Source organism: Balaenoptera acutorostrata, chromosome 6 (assembly GCF_949987535.1).
Source record: "Balaenoptera acutorostrata chromosome 6, mBalAcu1.1, whole genome shotgun sequence".
NCBI lineage: Eukaryota > Metazoa > Chordata > Mammalia > Artiodactyla > Balaenopteridae > Balaenoptera > Balaenoptera acutorostrata.
Genome location: NC_080069.1, coordinates 26,077,691 through 26,092,254, shown reverse-complemented (window position 1 = coordinate 26,092,254; position 14,564 = coordinate 26,077,691). Strand labels below are relative to the sequence as shown.

Below are 14,564 nucleotides of genomic sequence, written 5' to 3'. Positions count from 1 at the left end.
CCCATGAGGGTGGAGGGATGGAGCTGTGGGGCGGATGGTGGGGAGGGGCCGTGGTCCAGCCTCCTCCTCTATTACTCCCTCCCCCACCCTCAGGAGCCCTTTGTGACTAGACCACAGCTCTATGATGTAGGCCTAGGACATCAGTCCCCAAGTACACATCCTGTGCTCAGTTGCCTGAAGCCAGCAATGTGATTCAGATGATGGAGAATCCTCTCTTTACTCTGAAAAGCACTTTTGATACTTGGCTGTACTCCAGTCGCACTTCCTGGGCGAGTGCCACCATCCTTGGCTTTCTGTGTGGACTGGGGCTCTATTTCCTGTTAGTCTCCTACCTCCAGAATAATCTATCTTCACCACCTCCTAGGAAACATGGAAACATCACGAAGGTAAGGAACCCTTGGGCCAGACCCACAAGCACATGCTTCTCCCTTCTTTTCTATTATTATTTCCACTTTTCTGAATCAACTTCAGAGACTCCTGAAATGGGAAAGAATAGGACATCTACTCCTAAGAATAGGACGTCATCCCTCTAAGGGCAAGCCAGCCTGGGCAGGGGATAGAGTGAACACTAGGATTTGTATCCAAAGATCTCAGACCAGTTGTCCAGGTGTGGTAGAGGGCTCCAGGGCAAGTCTCACACACAGTGACCAGAGGTCGAGGACTGGATACTGAGTTCAATCTCAGCCAGAGGACAGGCCCATGAGCAATGGATCACCAGCTGTGAACACGTGTCTCGGATGAGGGCTGATCTGCTGGCAGTGCTGAGGCCCTGAGAGCCTCAGAGCGGGGGTTGGAGTGGCCCTGGCCTCGGGAAGCAGAGACCCACCTGCTGGAGCTCAGATGAACCCGTAGTTCAGAGAACGTGTGTGTTTCTTGAGCAGAGGAACAGTGACAAAAGAAATCCAGGGTGAATCTCACATTGAAAATCCTTCTTTATGTCCTTCACAGAGAAGGAAAACAGAAAATATTTTTATCCTCTTTAAAAATGAGTGAAAGGAAAGAAAAACCACAGAGCTCTGTTAGTTAAATGTAAAAAGTCCTATTATGTATGGACACTGAGTGTCTGATGCTTGTCTAGAGAGGGGAGAGTGAGAATTGGGTCCCAGGTCCTCGTTTTTTCTGTCTCTCAGCATCAGACGGAGTGGAGGGGGAAACACAAGGTTAAGATGAAAAACAGAGCTTTGCAAGGTAAGTTGTGCCATCCAGCCCTGTGTGGCCCGAGGGTTGGGCCCCATCTCTCCCAGCCCTGAGGGCCCACTCCACAGGCTCCGAGGAGGCCAGGGGCAGGGCCTGTGCCTCAAGAAACAGAACCCTCAGGGAGGTTCCTGGGAAGGAGAGCAGAACCCAGATACTTCCCAGAGTCCATGTGCACAATGAAGCAGTAAGGGGCCCGGAAAAGGGTGTGGCCCAGCAGGGGTGTGTGGGCTACAGTGGACCAATAGCGCCTGGATTGGGAGGTGGGACCTCCAGGTCCGACCGTGGACAAGTTGTTTAACTTTGCTCAGATTCCTGTGTGATGTGACCCCTGCCCATTGTCCCCCACAGGGAGGATGGGAGGGCAGCAAGGGGTAATGGATATGGAAGTACTTTGTAAATGATAAACCCTTTCATGAGCTTCGCCATCACTGTCAGGGATCATGTGGCCCTGGACGCTGGTGCTCGGGCTCCAATCTCCCAATGGTGTCCCCTTAAAGGGACACAGCACTTAGCCTCCTGTAAGACCCCCTAAGCCCTTGCCTTCACCACCATGACCCAGTCTGCTCTTTTCCAGTTTTCAGAGATTGCCTGGAAGAGGTTCGGGCCCTGACTTCACGTCTACAAAGGTAAAGAATTTTCCCCTTCTCTCCTGGGTTCTTCTTCCACCCAAAGCCTATGGTGTGACACCTGGGCTGCAGGCAGCCTGGGGCTGAGCTGGGAGGGGGAGCGCTGAGGGTGGGGTACGGCCAAAGCCCTGGGGTAAGGGACAGCAGGAGCACTGTGAAGTCAGCATGGGGGCCATGGAGGGCCGTGGGCCACAGGTGCCCACCCCTGCCTGGCCTGCCCAGCCCTCCTGGCCCTGGGCGCTCCTGGCTGCAGCTTGTGCCTCATGTCTCCTCAAGCCACCTGGGCAGGCTCCCTGACAAGGGCAGCTCTCATCAGCTCTCCTATCAAGACCCCCCTGGTGAGGTGTGCAGAGCAGCGTCTGCTGGAGCCCACCCGCCCTGCAGGGAACCTGCAGAAGAGGCTGTTCCTGCCACGTGCCCATCAGCTGCCCTGGCTCCTCTGACCCAGGGTTCTTTACCTGTGGCCTCCACCCTGTCAAAAGAACCTCAAGACCAATCCAACTTGAAGAAAATCACCCTTGGCACTGTTGCCAAGAGCTCACCTCCAGGTAACTCTTTTTTGGCATCTACCATCGCAGCCATCTTGAGTCTTGGCCTCGCATGCTATCCCATTTTGTTCCTGTCCTTCTGGTGGAAGACTACCAAGGCCTTGTTCTTCCCCACCTCATCACAGAGTGAGTCCCGGCAAGAACACCTGTCCCACCAGCCACCAGGGGCCCCCTTCCAGGAAGAGCCCACAGACAAGCAGGTAGAGACTGGTAGCCCCTCACTTGTCAACCCTGAAGTCCAGAAGCTGCTGGAGATTCTAATCACCATGAAAGTAGAACTAAAGATTCATAAGGGGAAAGAAAAGGATGGGTCATTCTCGGAACAAATGAGCTCAGACTACCACCTGAACACTTTAGGGAATGTGTGGAAATCACTGGGTGCTGAGCAGGACAACACAACCCCTCAATCTTTCTGGAACAGGAAAGACAAAACAGAGCAGCTACCCGGTCCTCGGCAGCTCTTACACTCCGAGGTCTTGAGGGACCACTTGGAACTGACATACACCCAGCTCTACTGGGGTCACCTCTCTCTGCACAGCGAGCCCCTGGTGGCTACTAGGAGCTCTACTCAACAGCAGGCACCCTTTGTTTTATTCAGTGGAGTTTCTAATGGCTTTCCAGTTTCAATTCAACCTAGAATACCTTTAGGCCCTTCCCAGGCCGCAGTCTTGCCCTGCCCGGGGGTCCCACCCCAGCCTTTCACTCAAACCTTGCCTCCGTGCCAGTCCCCACCTCTGGCTCAGATCCAGGCCCAGCCCTACCTCCCATCTTCTCTCCCATTCAGACCACCTTATTCTCCACCCCAGATGAGTACCTGTGGACTAGACTGTCCTACATTTCAGAACAAGACACCATATTTTATCCCAACTGAAACTCAATGGCTGAAATGCCCCTTGTTGCAGAAGCAACTGAAAAGTGGGAAGCCTTCATCCTCTGTGGTCAAAAGATCTCAGAAAGGCTTTAGCCAACTCAGTCTCAACCTTCCCCAAGAGAGGGGGCGCTCTCAGGCCCAAAGGTCAGTTTCTATTCATCATGAGGACTTAATTGGCCCTGATCTCCAGAAGCAACATCTTCAAAAGAGGCTCATCAAAGATCAAACCAAGAGGGGCCTGTGCCTCAGTATCCACCTGTCTCTGTCTCTGGAATTGAGTTCCTCTCAGTGCCAAGTTTTAAGGACTTATCAGGCACAGGGCAAGCAGGGACCCTGGCAGCCCTCTGCTTTTACAGGCAAAAGGAGACTGGACCCACAGAAGATAAGGTCCAGGCGCCCTAGGAGATCCCATAGGAAGGGTCAAATGCAATTTCAACCAGGGAAGGATTTCGGCAAGGGTCTAAGGCCATGTCTGAGGAGGATCTCCAAAGCTTCCTCCAGGGCCAGGCTCCCAGGGAAGTTTCTGCAAAGAAACTCTGAAAAGGAGTCTGAAAGATACCTGATGAGGCCCTTGATGAGTGACTCTGGAAACTGTTTACCCAGTAGCCCAGAGAAGAAACATCTAGAAGAAATCTTGAAAGCCCATTTGAGCACAAAGTCGACGCAGATTAATCAAGGTTTGATCCCTGTGATTGTGCGTGAATCCTGCCTTGCTGCCAACTGTGTTTTTCCTAAGCCCCACCCTCACGAGGGAATCAGAAATCTAGCACCCTTGAAGTCTTGGAAACCCTGTGTAAACTCCTCCCGTATGCTTTCCTTCCTCAGTCCAAGCATTCGGCAGATGCTGGAAACACATATTCTAAGGTGGTGGGTAAGGCACAGGTGGGGCCTACCCAAACAGGCCTTTGAGCCCATAAATCTCAAGCCATGTGGGGCTCAACCCTTGTCCTCTCCAAGGTCCACCTTTTCCCCCTCTGCCACCTGGCAATCTGGGGCACACTCAAAAGCCAACTTTGCTAATAAGTTCTTGGGAAAACCTCAGCCCCATCAGGGAATGAAAGTGATAACAAAAGCAACAGTTCCCACCCTGGTGAGTCCCCTCCCTGTTCCCTCACCTGAGCATACAGAAATCCAGAGGGCCCTGGGAAAGACTTCACCTGGTGACAGCTATGGGCCCTCAGAGGCCCCTCTGACTGGACAGGAGGGCAGACTGCCTTATCAGATGCCCACAGTCAACCTCATGGGCAGAAGCTGGGAGAATGGGACTGTCTTGGGGTTTCCAGCCGCTAGGAAAACCCTGTCACTAACAACAAAGTCAGTTGCCCAACATCCAAAGGAGCCATGCCTTAAAACACAGGTGGCTCAAGGCCGTGCCACTGGGGAGCTCCTTCAAGACTCTCACGCTGATGTGCTCCTTCCTGCAGACACCTTGGCTTCTCATAGGTCTCTTTCCAGTTCCCAGAGGGAACGTGCCAGTGAGGACGCGCCCGCGTTCCAGGCGGTGCCATGTGACCTCAACGCGAGTGAACGGAGCAGCCGGGGGCCGCGGGAGTTCAGAAACCCAACACGTACGGGCTCATTCAAGAGCCAGAGCGAGATGTCTGCCCCAACCGAGGAGCGGAGGGGCTCTAAGAGGCTCCAACCTGGAAAGCATGAAGAAATGAGGAGCAGCCAGGGACAAGAGGAACCCAGGGAACCAAAAATTAGGGACCCGTGTAAGGGCCAGTTTGCCTCAGCTGATGAGGGGGTGGTCTGTGAGAGGCTCAAACCAGAAGAGGATGAAGAAATGAACAGCCAGAGCAAGATGTCTGCCCCAACTGAGGAGCGGAGGGACTTTAAGGGGCCCCAACCGAAAGAGCATGAAGAAATGAAGGGCCAGACGGAGGTGCTCGCATCAGCTGAGGAGTGGAGGGGTTTCACGAAGCCCCAACCAGGACAGCATGAAGAAACAAGAAGCCAGAGCGAGACGCTTGCCCCAGCTGAGGAGTGCAGGAGCGTTAGGAGACTGCAACCAGGAGAACACGAAGAAACGAGAAGCAACCAGGGACAACAGGAACCCAGGAAAGCAAAGGTTAGGGACCCGTGTAAGGGCCAGTTTGCCTCAACTGATGATGGGGAGGTCTGTGAGAGGCTCAAACCAGAAGAGGATGAAGAAATGAACAGCCAGAGCAAGATGTTTGCCCCAACTGATGAGAGGGAGGACGATTGGAGGCCCAAACCGGGAGAGTATGAAGAAAGGTCTTCAGCACTAAAGGCTTCTCAAGCAAGTGGGATGAGCCACGCTTCTCAGGTCAGGGAAAGAGGAGAGTCCCTTGGGAGCAAACACCCCCAGCTCTCGCCAGAGAAGAGAGAGCTTTCACCAGAAAGCAAAAAATGGACAAGGCGCTTTCTGCAGTATCTTAGCCGCAATAAAAAAGGCAAAAGAACAGAAGAATCCCTTCAAAAAGGCAAGCCTGTATCAGCCACTGCTCACCACCAGGAGCCAATCAAAGGCAAATCTGTTGTAGAGAGCAGGGCTATTGATCCTCGGGCGATTGGAACAGCTGTTGGACAGGCCCTAGTAGACAAACTGGGGCTTCACCAAGGACTCTGTGCCTCAGAGTTAAATCAGCACCCAGAACAGCTCCAGGCCCCAGCAGAGGGGCATTCCCACTACCACAGGGTTCTCTCCTCTTCAGAACAGAGAAGAGTGTTGAAAGATACAGCCTACAGTCACCAAGCCACCCGCAAGGACCACAGCTACCTTAACAACAGCAGGCATACCAGAGGCAGGGGCGACAAGTTGGCCTTCCCACCCAGGGAACTGGAGTCCCCAGTCAGACCCTGCCAGCACAGACCAAGGGTGGCAGGTGACTCAGGCCACCTGCGCCATCTGTGTTCCCTCTGGTCAACCAGAGCGTGCTTCTCGTGCCTCTCCCGGTAGGAAAGCAGTGCAAGAACAAGTGCAGTTCATAAAAAGAAAACCTGTTTCTTCTCATGTTAACACATTGTCTATGTGTTAATGGCTTCTTCCTACCACAATTTTTGTTTCCCAAAATAAATGTTTCTTCTCATGAGAGGTGGTGGCCTCTGTCTGTGCCCTGCTGGGGGGAAGGGAAGGGATCAGGGTCCACTCTTCCCAGGTGCCTGCTTTGGCTTCCAGATGGGATGGGGCCATGGAGGGAGGTTGATCCCAGCATGGAATACCCATCCTCACCTCAATTCCCTCACTGCATTTAAGTTTCCACAATAGCAGCATTACAGAAACAAGCAACAGCATTCAGGACGTGTCAAGGTGAACTAAACCTAAAGACCTCCCCCTTCTCAGGAACCGGCTCAGTCCTCTCCTGCTCTCTCTCTACCCTGAACTTGTGGGACTGTAGGGGAGGGGTCTGCAGAGGCTGAAATTCCCCTCAGGCTCCAGCAAGTGTCAGAGACAAGTTCACATGTCAGAATAAGGAGGGAGCCCAGAGTCCAGACGTGGCAGAAACCTTGCCCCCATGTCTTGGTGGGGATAGATGATGCCTGCCCTGGAAGCTCCTTCTCTCCCCGATGGAGCTGGGATTGAGGTGGGCCGGGAGCGTCACCCATCCTCTGTCCTTCTCACACTCTGGAGCAGCGGTGAGGAGGAGGACCGCGCACTCCCAGGTCTGAGGGTGTGAGGTGACGAGCATGGAGGCCGCCGAGGGCCATCCACCCCTGCCCCGGAGGAGAGGACAGCCCTACTCACAGTGCTCACCGCCCCCTGGGGAACGAGCAGGGGTGTGACTGTGTGTGCAGTCACCTCACTGTCTGTCATGTGCCCCTAGGGTGGGATGCAGGGGAAGGAGGCAAGTGGCAGAGGCGCCCATAAATGGCGCAGTGACCAAGGAGCCCCTGGCGTCCCACCACCGTGTACAGGCCCAGAGAAAAGAAGTCAGGGGCCAGTGGCTTATGGTGGCCCCAGCCCAGACTCTCCCCCTACTCCAGCTCCCAGAGCCCAGACAGAGGGAAGGCCCCTGGAGCTCCTCCACGGAGGGCCAGGCTCCCAGAGGCCGTGGAGCCCCCAAGCAGGGAAGGTTCACTTCCCCACAATGTATTTAATCAACTTTCACAGGACTGGGAGCTCACGACAGACTCGCGGTCTGTGACCTTTACCTACACGCGTGGCCCAAGGAGGCCCCCAGGGGACAAGTGGGACTTCACAGGCTCAGGGATTGTGCTGGGGTCGTAGCAAGTCTCACCTGCTGTCAGCCTTGCTCACCCCGGAGCCTGGAGGGGGAAGAGGCCAGCAGACAGGATGTGTCACCCAGCGGGCTGGAAGTGACCTGCGGAGAACAAGGGTGCCGTCAGCTTTCCTCCCCGGCCCGTCCACACGGGAAACCAGGGAGACAGGAGCAATTCCACAGAGCAACCCGGGGCTCTGTGTCACAGTCACTCCCGTGCTGCAGAGTCCTGCTCCAGGAGGGTCCCCTGATCCAGGTGACAGCTTGAATGGCCCTGCCCTACGCCTGTCAGGACCCCAACATGCGGGACCAGGACCTGCTGAGGGGGAGCGGCCACAGGCCTGCTTGTGCTGTGCTTTCTCCCTGGAGCCAGGTCTCACCTCTGGGCCCCTCCTCCGGGGCCGACACCGCACTGGGGGCACAGCCAGGGGCCCTGGGAGGGGCTGGGACCCAGAGCACAGCACAACCTCCAGAGCTCAGCAGAGGCTGGCACAGAGCGGGGCCCCTGAGCCTGACTGCTGCCGGGTCCTCTCAGGGGCACCAAGAGGTGAGTGCTGGGTTTGAGGGTGCTGGACGCCCAAGGCACCTGTCGGGAGAAGTGACACAGAGGGACACTGACAGAGCAGCAAGAAACAAGAAGCTGCAAGTCCCTTTGCCCTTCTCCTTCTGTGAGGTGCAGAAAGGCCAGCAATGGAGGGCCCCCCACTAAGAGTCCCCACAGGGGGACCCACACTGACCCCACACGGGGACCCACACTGACCCCACACGGGGACCCACACTCACCCCACATGGGGACACACACTGATTCCACATGGGGACCCACACTGGTTCCGCACGGGGACCTGCACTCATCCCACACGGGGACCCACACTCACCCCACACGGGGACCCACACTCACCCCACATGGGAACCCACACTGATTCCACATGGCGACCCACACTGGTTCCGCACGGGGACCCACACTCACCCTACACGGGGACCCACACTCACCCCACACAGGGACCTCTCAGAGATAATACATAGACTTCACAGAGACCTCTCACAGGAGCCTTATACAGAGCCCTCGCTGAGAAGAGAAATCGCAAGGGACCTGCACACAGTTCCATGCAGTCCACACACAGGCGCCCAGCGCCCCAGCGAGACCACAGAGACCCTTCAAACAGCGGCCTGACACCCACTCAAATGACACCCTGACACCCACTCACCCACTTCTGAAAAAGAAGAATTACAGATTCCCCATGAAAACCCGCAAAATCCTTTCCTTCACAGGTTTTAGTTAGCTTGAGCTCTGACTCACAGTTGAAAGAATGACAGACTTTGAAAAGAAGTAAAACTTTGCCAGCATCTAATGAGGGAAAAATCTTTGTCCAATTTTAAATATCGTTCAGTCAAATGGCATCAGGGGGTCACATGCTTTGTTTTGCTGGGGACAAGTTCCTGCACTCAAAGTGACTTCTCTCCTTTGGAAACATGATGTAGAGAGGCCTACAGCAAGTGGGATCCATGGTGAAATGAACCAGCAAAGAGGCATCTAACCCCTACTTCCTAGCTGTGCAAATGGCGTGGGATTTCGCACAGAATAGCTTGTGTCAGGTTTGTGAGGTTTGCTTTATTTTTCAATGAAGTGAGCCACCTTATCAGACACAAGAAGCTTATTCACAAATGTGACAGATTTTTGGCAATATCTCTACTACATTATCTGGCATATTTGTACTTAACTGCCTAATATTAAATGATATTGTTTATTTTACTCCTTTTAAAATACAGTAGTACAGTCAAGATGGTTGTATGGTATGCATGTCTCTAGAACGTGAAAAAATCCTAATGTTCACCTGTGATAACTTAAACTTCTGAACCATTTAGAAGAATTCATATTTTATATAATTAATAAGAAATGTGCATTTTCCAAGACTCAGGAAATTTATATTTTATTTATTTATTATAGGGCTACAAAAAGGATACATTGCTTAAAAGAATTTTGAAATCTTAGAAAATATGTCACTTAATTGGTGCTTGAAATATATATTACCTCATATCGCTTGGGAATTGGCATTTTAACATCTGTTAAAGAAAGTATATCTTTAATCAGCATTTCTATTATAATAATAATAGAGGTCTCACTGTCTGCCTAATACTTTCCAAATTTTGCACTCAGTTGAGACTACATATTTCTCATTGGTCATAAATTCTGTTGCCCTTTACATGGTAAAAACTGGATAATGTACAGATGTCAAGTATTATGTCTGGTTAAGTCTCTCAGGTCACTCTGTGGGGTAACAGTGTCATGGTCCTTTCTCTCAAAAGAGAGGAGTGAGCTGATGTGAGGGCCCTGTGTATTTTCTTTAATTAAGAAAAACAAATATTCAGGCTGTAAAATATTTTACAAAATCATAGCTATTAATTTTTTGAAATGTGCTCCCTTTGTGACATTTTCTTATGTTACTGAATCACAGAACTTGGGAAAGTAGCCACAGATGTCCTCTAATAGCCAATCAATAGTATTTACTAACTAGACTAGCTCGTTGTTTTCCTATAGATACCCACAACTACAACATCTCACATTCATGAAAATGACACTCTCTTCTTGGAAGTTTAAGCCAATATTTCTGAACCATGTGTTTGAGATAAAACTAAATTCTAGTAAGAGGCATTATAAAATAATGTAATTCCCAACAAAATATATGAGGATTTAGGAAATACTGGCATCTTTCATAGGAAAACACAGTTGCCTCATCTCATCCTGATAACAAGAAATTTGAGTGACACAGCTCTTTGGTCTAAGCATTTGTGTGTGTGTGTGTGCTTCAGCTGGTCCTCTGGATGGGATGCATTAACATTCTTTTTTTAAGATTTGTGGGCTAGAATAATTTTACATAAGGGATGCATAGGATATGCGGTTTATAAATTAGGCTCTATGGCCATTCTCATCCCTCATGGAATGGAACATGAGGGTAAACAGAACAACCGGCACAAACAGTTTCTGGAAAAACCATTACATTTCCTTGAACTTTCCCAGTAGAAGAAAAAAAGGTGGGGACTTCAGGTAGGCAGCTGAGATACATTTGCCCCACAAATAAGTACATAAATTTTAGTCTATTAAAACTGGAAGGACTCCCCCAAAGCTATCTGATGAAAGGATTTGCAAAGAGTAGATCAAGAAGGACAGGCAGGTCTCGGGTCTGCTGGCCATGGCCAGGATACCACCTAAAAGATTTGTCCATAATTGAAGGAGGAACTACAACTTGGCCAAAGTGATGGGTGCTGCTCCTTCCCTCTATTTACTCCTAGATGACCCTGCCTTTCACCACCCTACACCCTAGAGCCCTCCTTCATTGTCTGTCTGGGGACTTAACTGCGGACTTTAGATGAAGGAGATTAGGTGAGGAAGAAGAAGAGGAGAAGGAGGAGAGCAGGAGTGGGGAGGGAACAGGAGAAGGAGGATGATGAAGGAAAGTCATTACCAAAAAATGACTGTGGCCTCTTCTGTAGTCTGGTCACCTAATGAACAAATGGGGACCCTGAGACAGAGAGGGATTCCCCAAACCATACAGATATTCGCTTTCCACAACTGACGCAGACCAAATGCTTCCTCTGCTACATCATATAACCTGTGTGAAAGAATCCTTTTCATAGATCATCCAGATGATAAACCTAGTGTAAATTATTTCCACCACCACGAGGTTATGGCACGTATTACTGTTTTAGCAAAAAAAAAAAAAAAAAAAAAAAAAAATCGTTTTGCCACTTAAAGTATTTAAGAGTATACTACCCTTCTTTGATAACAGTCTGTTATTTTTCATCATAGCATGGCTTAAAAGGAAAAGAATAACAAGAGAAAGAAACTTCCAGGAAAAACAATGCAATGTAGTGTGATCCACATCCACCTCTCTGGATAGAACTCCATCATGAAAAACATTAACTCTCTGAATCTTGAATCCACCTGCAATTCAAGGTCATCCATGCAGATTTCGAGAGTTGAAGGCAAAAGTACACAAAATCCAGTTCCTGGAAATACCATCCCTGCTTTGCCCCCATGTCCCCACACACCCCCTCACCTGAGCGGCATGGAGTTTCACTAAGAGACTTCTTGATGGGGAAGCCCGCCAGTCAGAGTGGACAAGACAGTATGCTAGAATGCAGGAAGAAAATGTTAGAACTTCCATTTGCATTCCTCCTCATCTCATTCTTTTAAAATTCCTATATCTGTATAATCTTTGTCTTGCATATAAATTACGGAACCATAGTACATGCATTTAATTTGCAAATGCATAAATCTACACACTGGATCTTCATGCTCAGAAAACTTTTTACTGAGTAGGAGAAGGATAGAAATGTTGGAGAACACTGACATGAACCAGATTCCTGGCCTTTTCTAAGGAATCAAACCAGAATCCAAAACAGCCATGGGCTCTGGGCTCTGTCAGGCAAAGCACATGTGTGTGGCCTGTCCAGGGAGAAGGAGAACCATGAAGAAACTCTAGAATATCTGTTTCACCAAACTCTGAAACTCAGAGGGACCCCGTCAGCCCTGAGTTTCACCTTGTAGGCAGAGGGCAGGTAACACACGTAAGGGGACCATTCTCCCCCCACTGGCCTGCAAACACCATGCAGCTGTGGATTGGTAGGGACCCCAAGTCTGTAGTAAGAGCACAGATCCAGTTAGAATACAGTGCAGGAACTTCCGGACCTTCCAGCAGCATCAGAGCTGCAGGGGGAATGTGTGAGGGTGTAGAAGCAAGGGGGACCTCAGGCAGCATCTAGCAGAGATTGGTGAACAGCAGCACACACCATACCCAGGAGAATGGCTTTTAGTTAAGAATGCAGTGGTTTGCATTTACATTAGATTGCTGAAAGCATCCTGTTGCTTTCGAGGCAAAATTCTGAAGGCAGTAGTTTTATTTACTAATTTAAAAAACAGGATTTACATATAGAAAATCCACTGGAAGGTGTTTTGGATCAGGTAAACAGTTCTGAAGAAAGAAAAGAAAAATGGACTCATTAAGTCAAATTTATGGATATAGTGACTTGACTAGTAAGCAGGAGAGTAAAAATATTAGACAAAATTAAACATCAGATCAATATACCTAGGGTGCACAACCACTGATCACACTCACAAGCTGGCATATTGAGAAAGGGTCTCAGCTAGTAGGCCAAGCAACTGCTGTGATCCAGCTTAAGCACAGGCAGATCGGATACACTTTCTCCCAATTCAGGGGTTTTAAGCTAAGATGAGGGGAGTTTAGTCAATAATGAAGTTTTAGTGAAAGCAGCATCTGTAGTTGTCAGCACTTGCCATTGGAAGATAATGTGTGAACAGCAAGTTGAGAAAGAGAAGTATTTCAGTTTTGATGCCAAAACCAATCACTTGAACACATGACTAGATGTAGAAAATGGACTTAAGAGTCTATACTGGTCGATCCACTGCACACTGTCTACATTACCCAGTAATCTTCAGTAGTTGTCAATATTTCACACACTCTGATCTCTAACACAGCGGGAAGGTCAGATATACTTGTCAAGGTCAAGCTGGATGTCAGTGAAGCACTCAGTGAAAGTGTGAAAATCTTGCAACTTGCTCTCAGATAGATGACCATCAAATGAAACATTTCATGATATGATATATAATAAATGATACATAATATGACATGACATGATTAATGTATCAATACACAAAGGAATGGTAAAAAATACTGATTGATATGATATGATATGACATATAATACAAAATATATGATATGATATGACATGCTTGATTTATCAATACAAAAAGGAATGGTAAAAAAAATACTATACATTACAAACTTGAAAAAAGTGTTGCCTGATAATCTCTGGAGACATACTCTATTTTTAATTTCATCCCACATGGCTTCATGGGCTATCATGTCTACACTCTTTTTATTAGGGTAACATTTTTGCTTTTACTCAGTATATGGATAATTTAGCAGTGGTTAAATTCTTTTTTATTAAAACACTTTGTATTCAAATTATGAGCAGACTTTATATACAGTTTATTTGTGCATGTGGATGTCTTCTTTGTTTTATGTCATCCCACTCTGATATCATTTCACCAGTTTCCTACTGAATAGAGTTGGGGAGGTGGACTGATAAGAGATTTAAATCCTAAGCAAAGGGAATCAACGTGCCCAGGCTGAGAAAGTATTTAAGGGAAGATGGATGAACTGAAATCTTACTGGTGGTTTTCACATTTATGAATGTTTACTGTATCAAAATATAACAAGTATAAAATATGGGAGTAGGGGAGCTAAGCAAATCTTAGAAAACAAATTCAAGCTACCAATGCACTTACTCTGTTAATCTGTCCTTCATACAAACAGATGTATGGGTTTGGCTAGAAGACCTGTACTTTTCCATTGATTTCTAAAATTCTAGAATGATGCCTTCCAATTGAAGCTAAATGCTTCCCCCATGCTTCATTTGTCTTGTGAGAGGAAAAAAAAAAAAAAGCAAAAACAACAACAGCCCTGATGATATCCAGAGGTAAGCCTGGACATAAATACCAAAAGGTATCACAGAATACCAATGCCAAGCAAGATTACTCTGAGATAATGATGAAGTGAGATAAAGTGAAGGCAATTCACAACTGTTTTCTAAGTACAGAAAAAGAAGTCACTGTGCCATCCCCCCAAAATACCAAACACTCCATTCTCTTGGTTAAAATGAGTGACATCTACTTTGTTTCCAGTAATGGCTTTATTTTGACTATAGTCTTCCCTCTTGTAGCTAAAATTTATTGAGATGAATTATAGAATTGCCTTGGCTTTCAGCATCCAATTTAAAGTGGCCCATCACTTTTAGACCCTCTCCCAAGTCACCCAACTAAAGCCCAAATCTTGTAGTAGCTCTTTTCTAACACCCTCTTACTGAGACACCCCAGGATTCCCCATGGTGTGTGTCTTCCCTCACTGCCATGAGTAATCAATCCAACTTGTTCTAGACTAAACTGGTTCCCAGGTATGTTCCTGGTTGTTTGGCTGGAGAACATAGACGTTGGAATGATCTCATCCTAACCAGCTAACTCTGGCACCCCGTGGAGAACACCCCCATTCTTCAGCCCTTTCACTAAACACTGCTTACTGCAGAAAGCCTTCTCTACTGCCCCAATGAGGACTGGTCCCCT

At 48.6% G+C, this 14,564-nt stretch overlaps 1 protein-coding gene across 1 annotated transcript; it reads left to right on the top strand.

The window, feature by feature from the left end:
* The first annotated feature begins 200 nt into the window (after nt 1-200).
* LOC130708401 (spermatogenesis-associated protein 31A6-like) lies at nt 201-6,165 on the top strand. Its single transcript, XM_057548362.1, has 4 exons — nt 201-386; nt 1,131-1,188; nt 1,772-1,823; nt 2,100-6,165. The coding sequence occupies exons 1-4, from the start codon at nt 201-203 to the stop codon at nt 6,163-6,165; spliced, it is 4,362 nt and encodes a 1,453-aa protein (XP_057404345.1).
* The last annotated feature ends 8,399 nt before the right edge of the window (nt 6,166-14,564 follow it).

Excerpts from the sequence above, each read along its gene's own strand:
- LOC130708401 (XM_057548362.1), top strand. The coding sequence starts at position 201 with ATGGAGAATCCTCTCTTTACTCTGAAAAGCACTTTTGATACTTGGCTG. Across the intron at positions 1,189-1,771 it reads GAAAAACAGAGCTTTGCAAG|TTTTCAGAGATTGCCTGGAA; the intron begins GTAAGTTGTGCC and ends GCTCTTTTCCAG. Across the intron at positions 1,824-2,099 it reads CTGACTTCACGTCTACAAAG|CCACCTGGGCAGGCTCCCTG; the intron begins GTAAAGAATTTT and ends TGTCTCCTCAAG.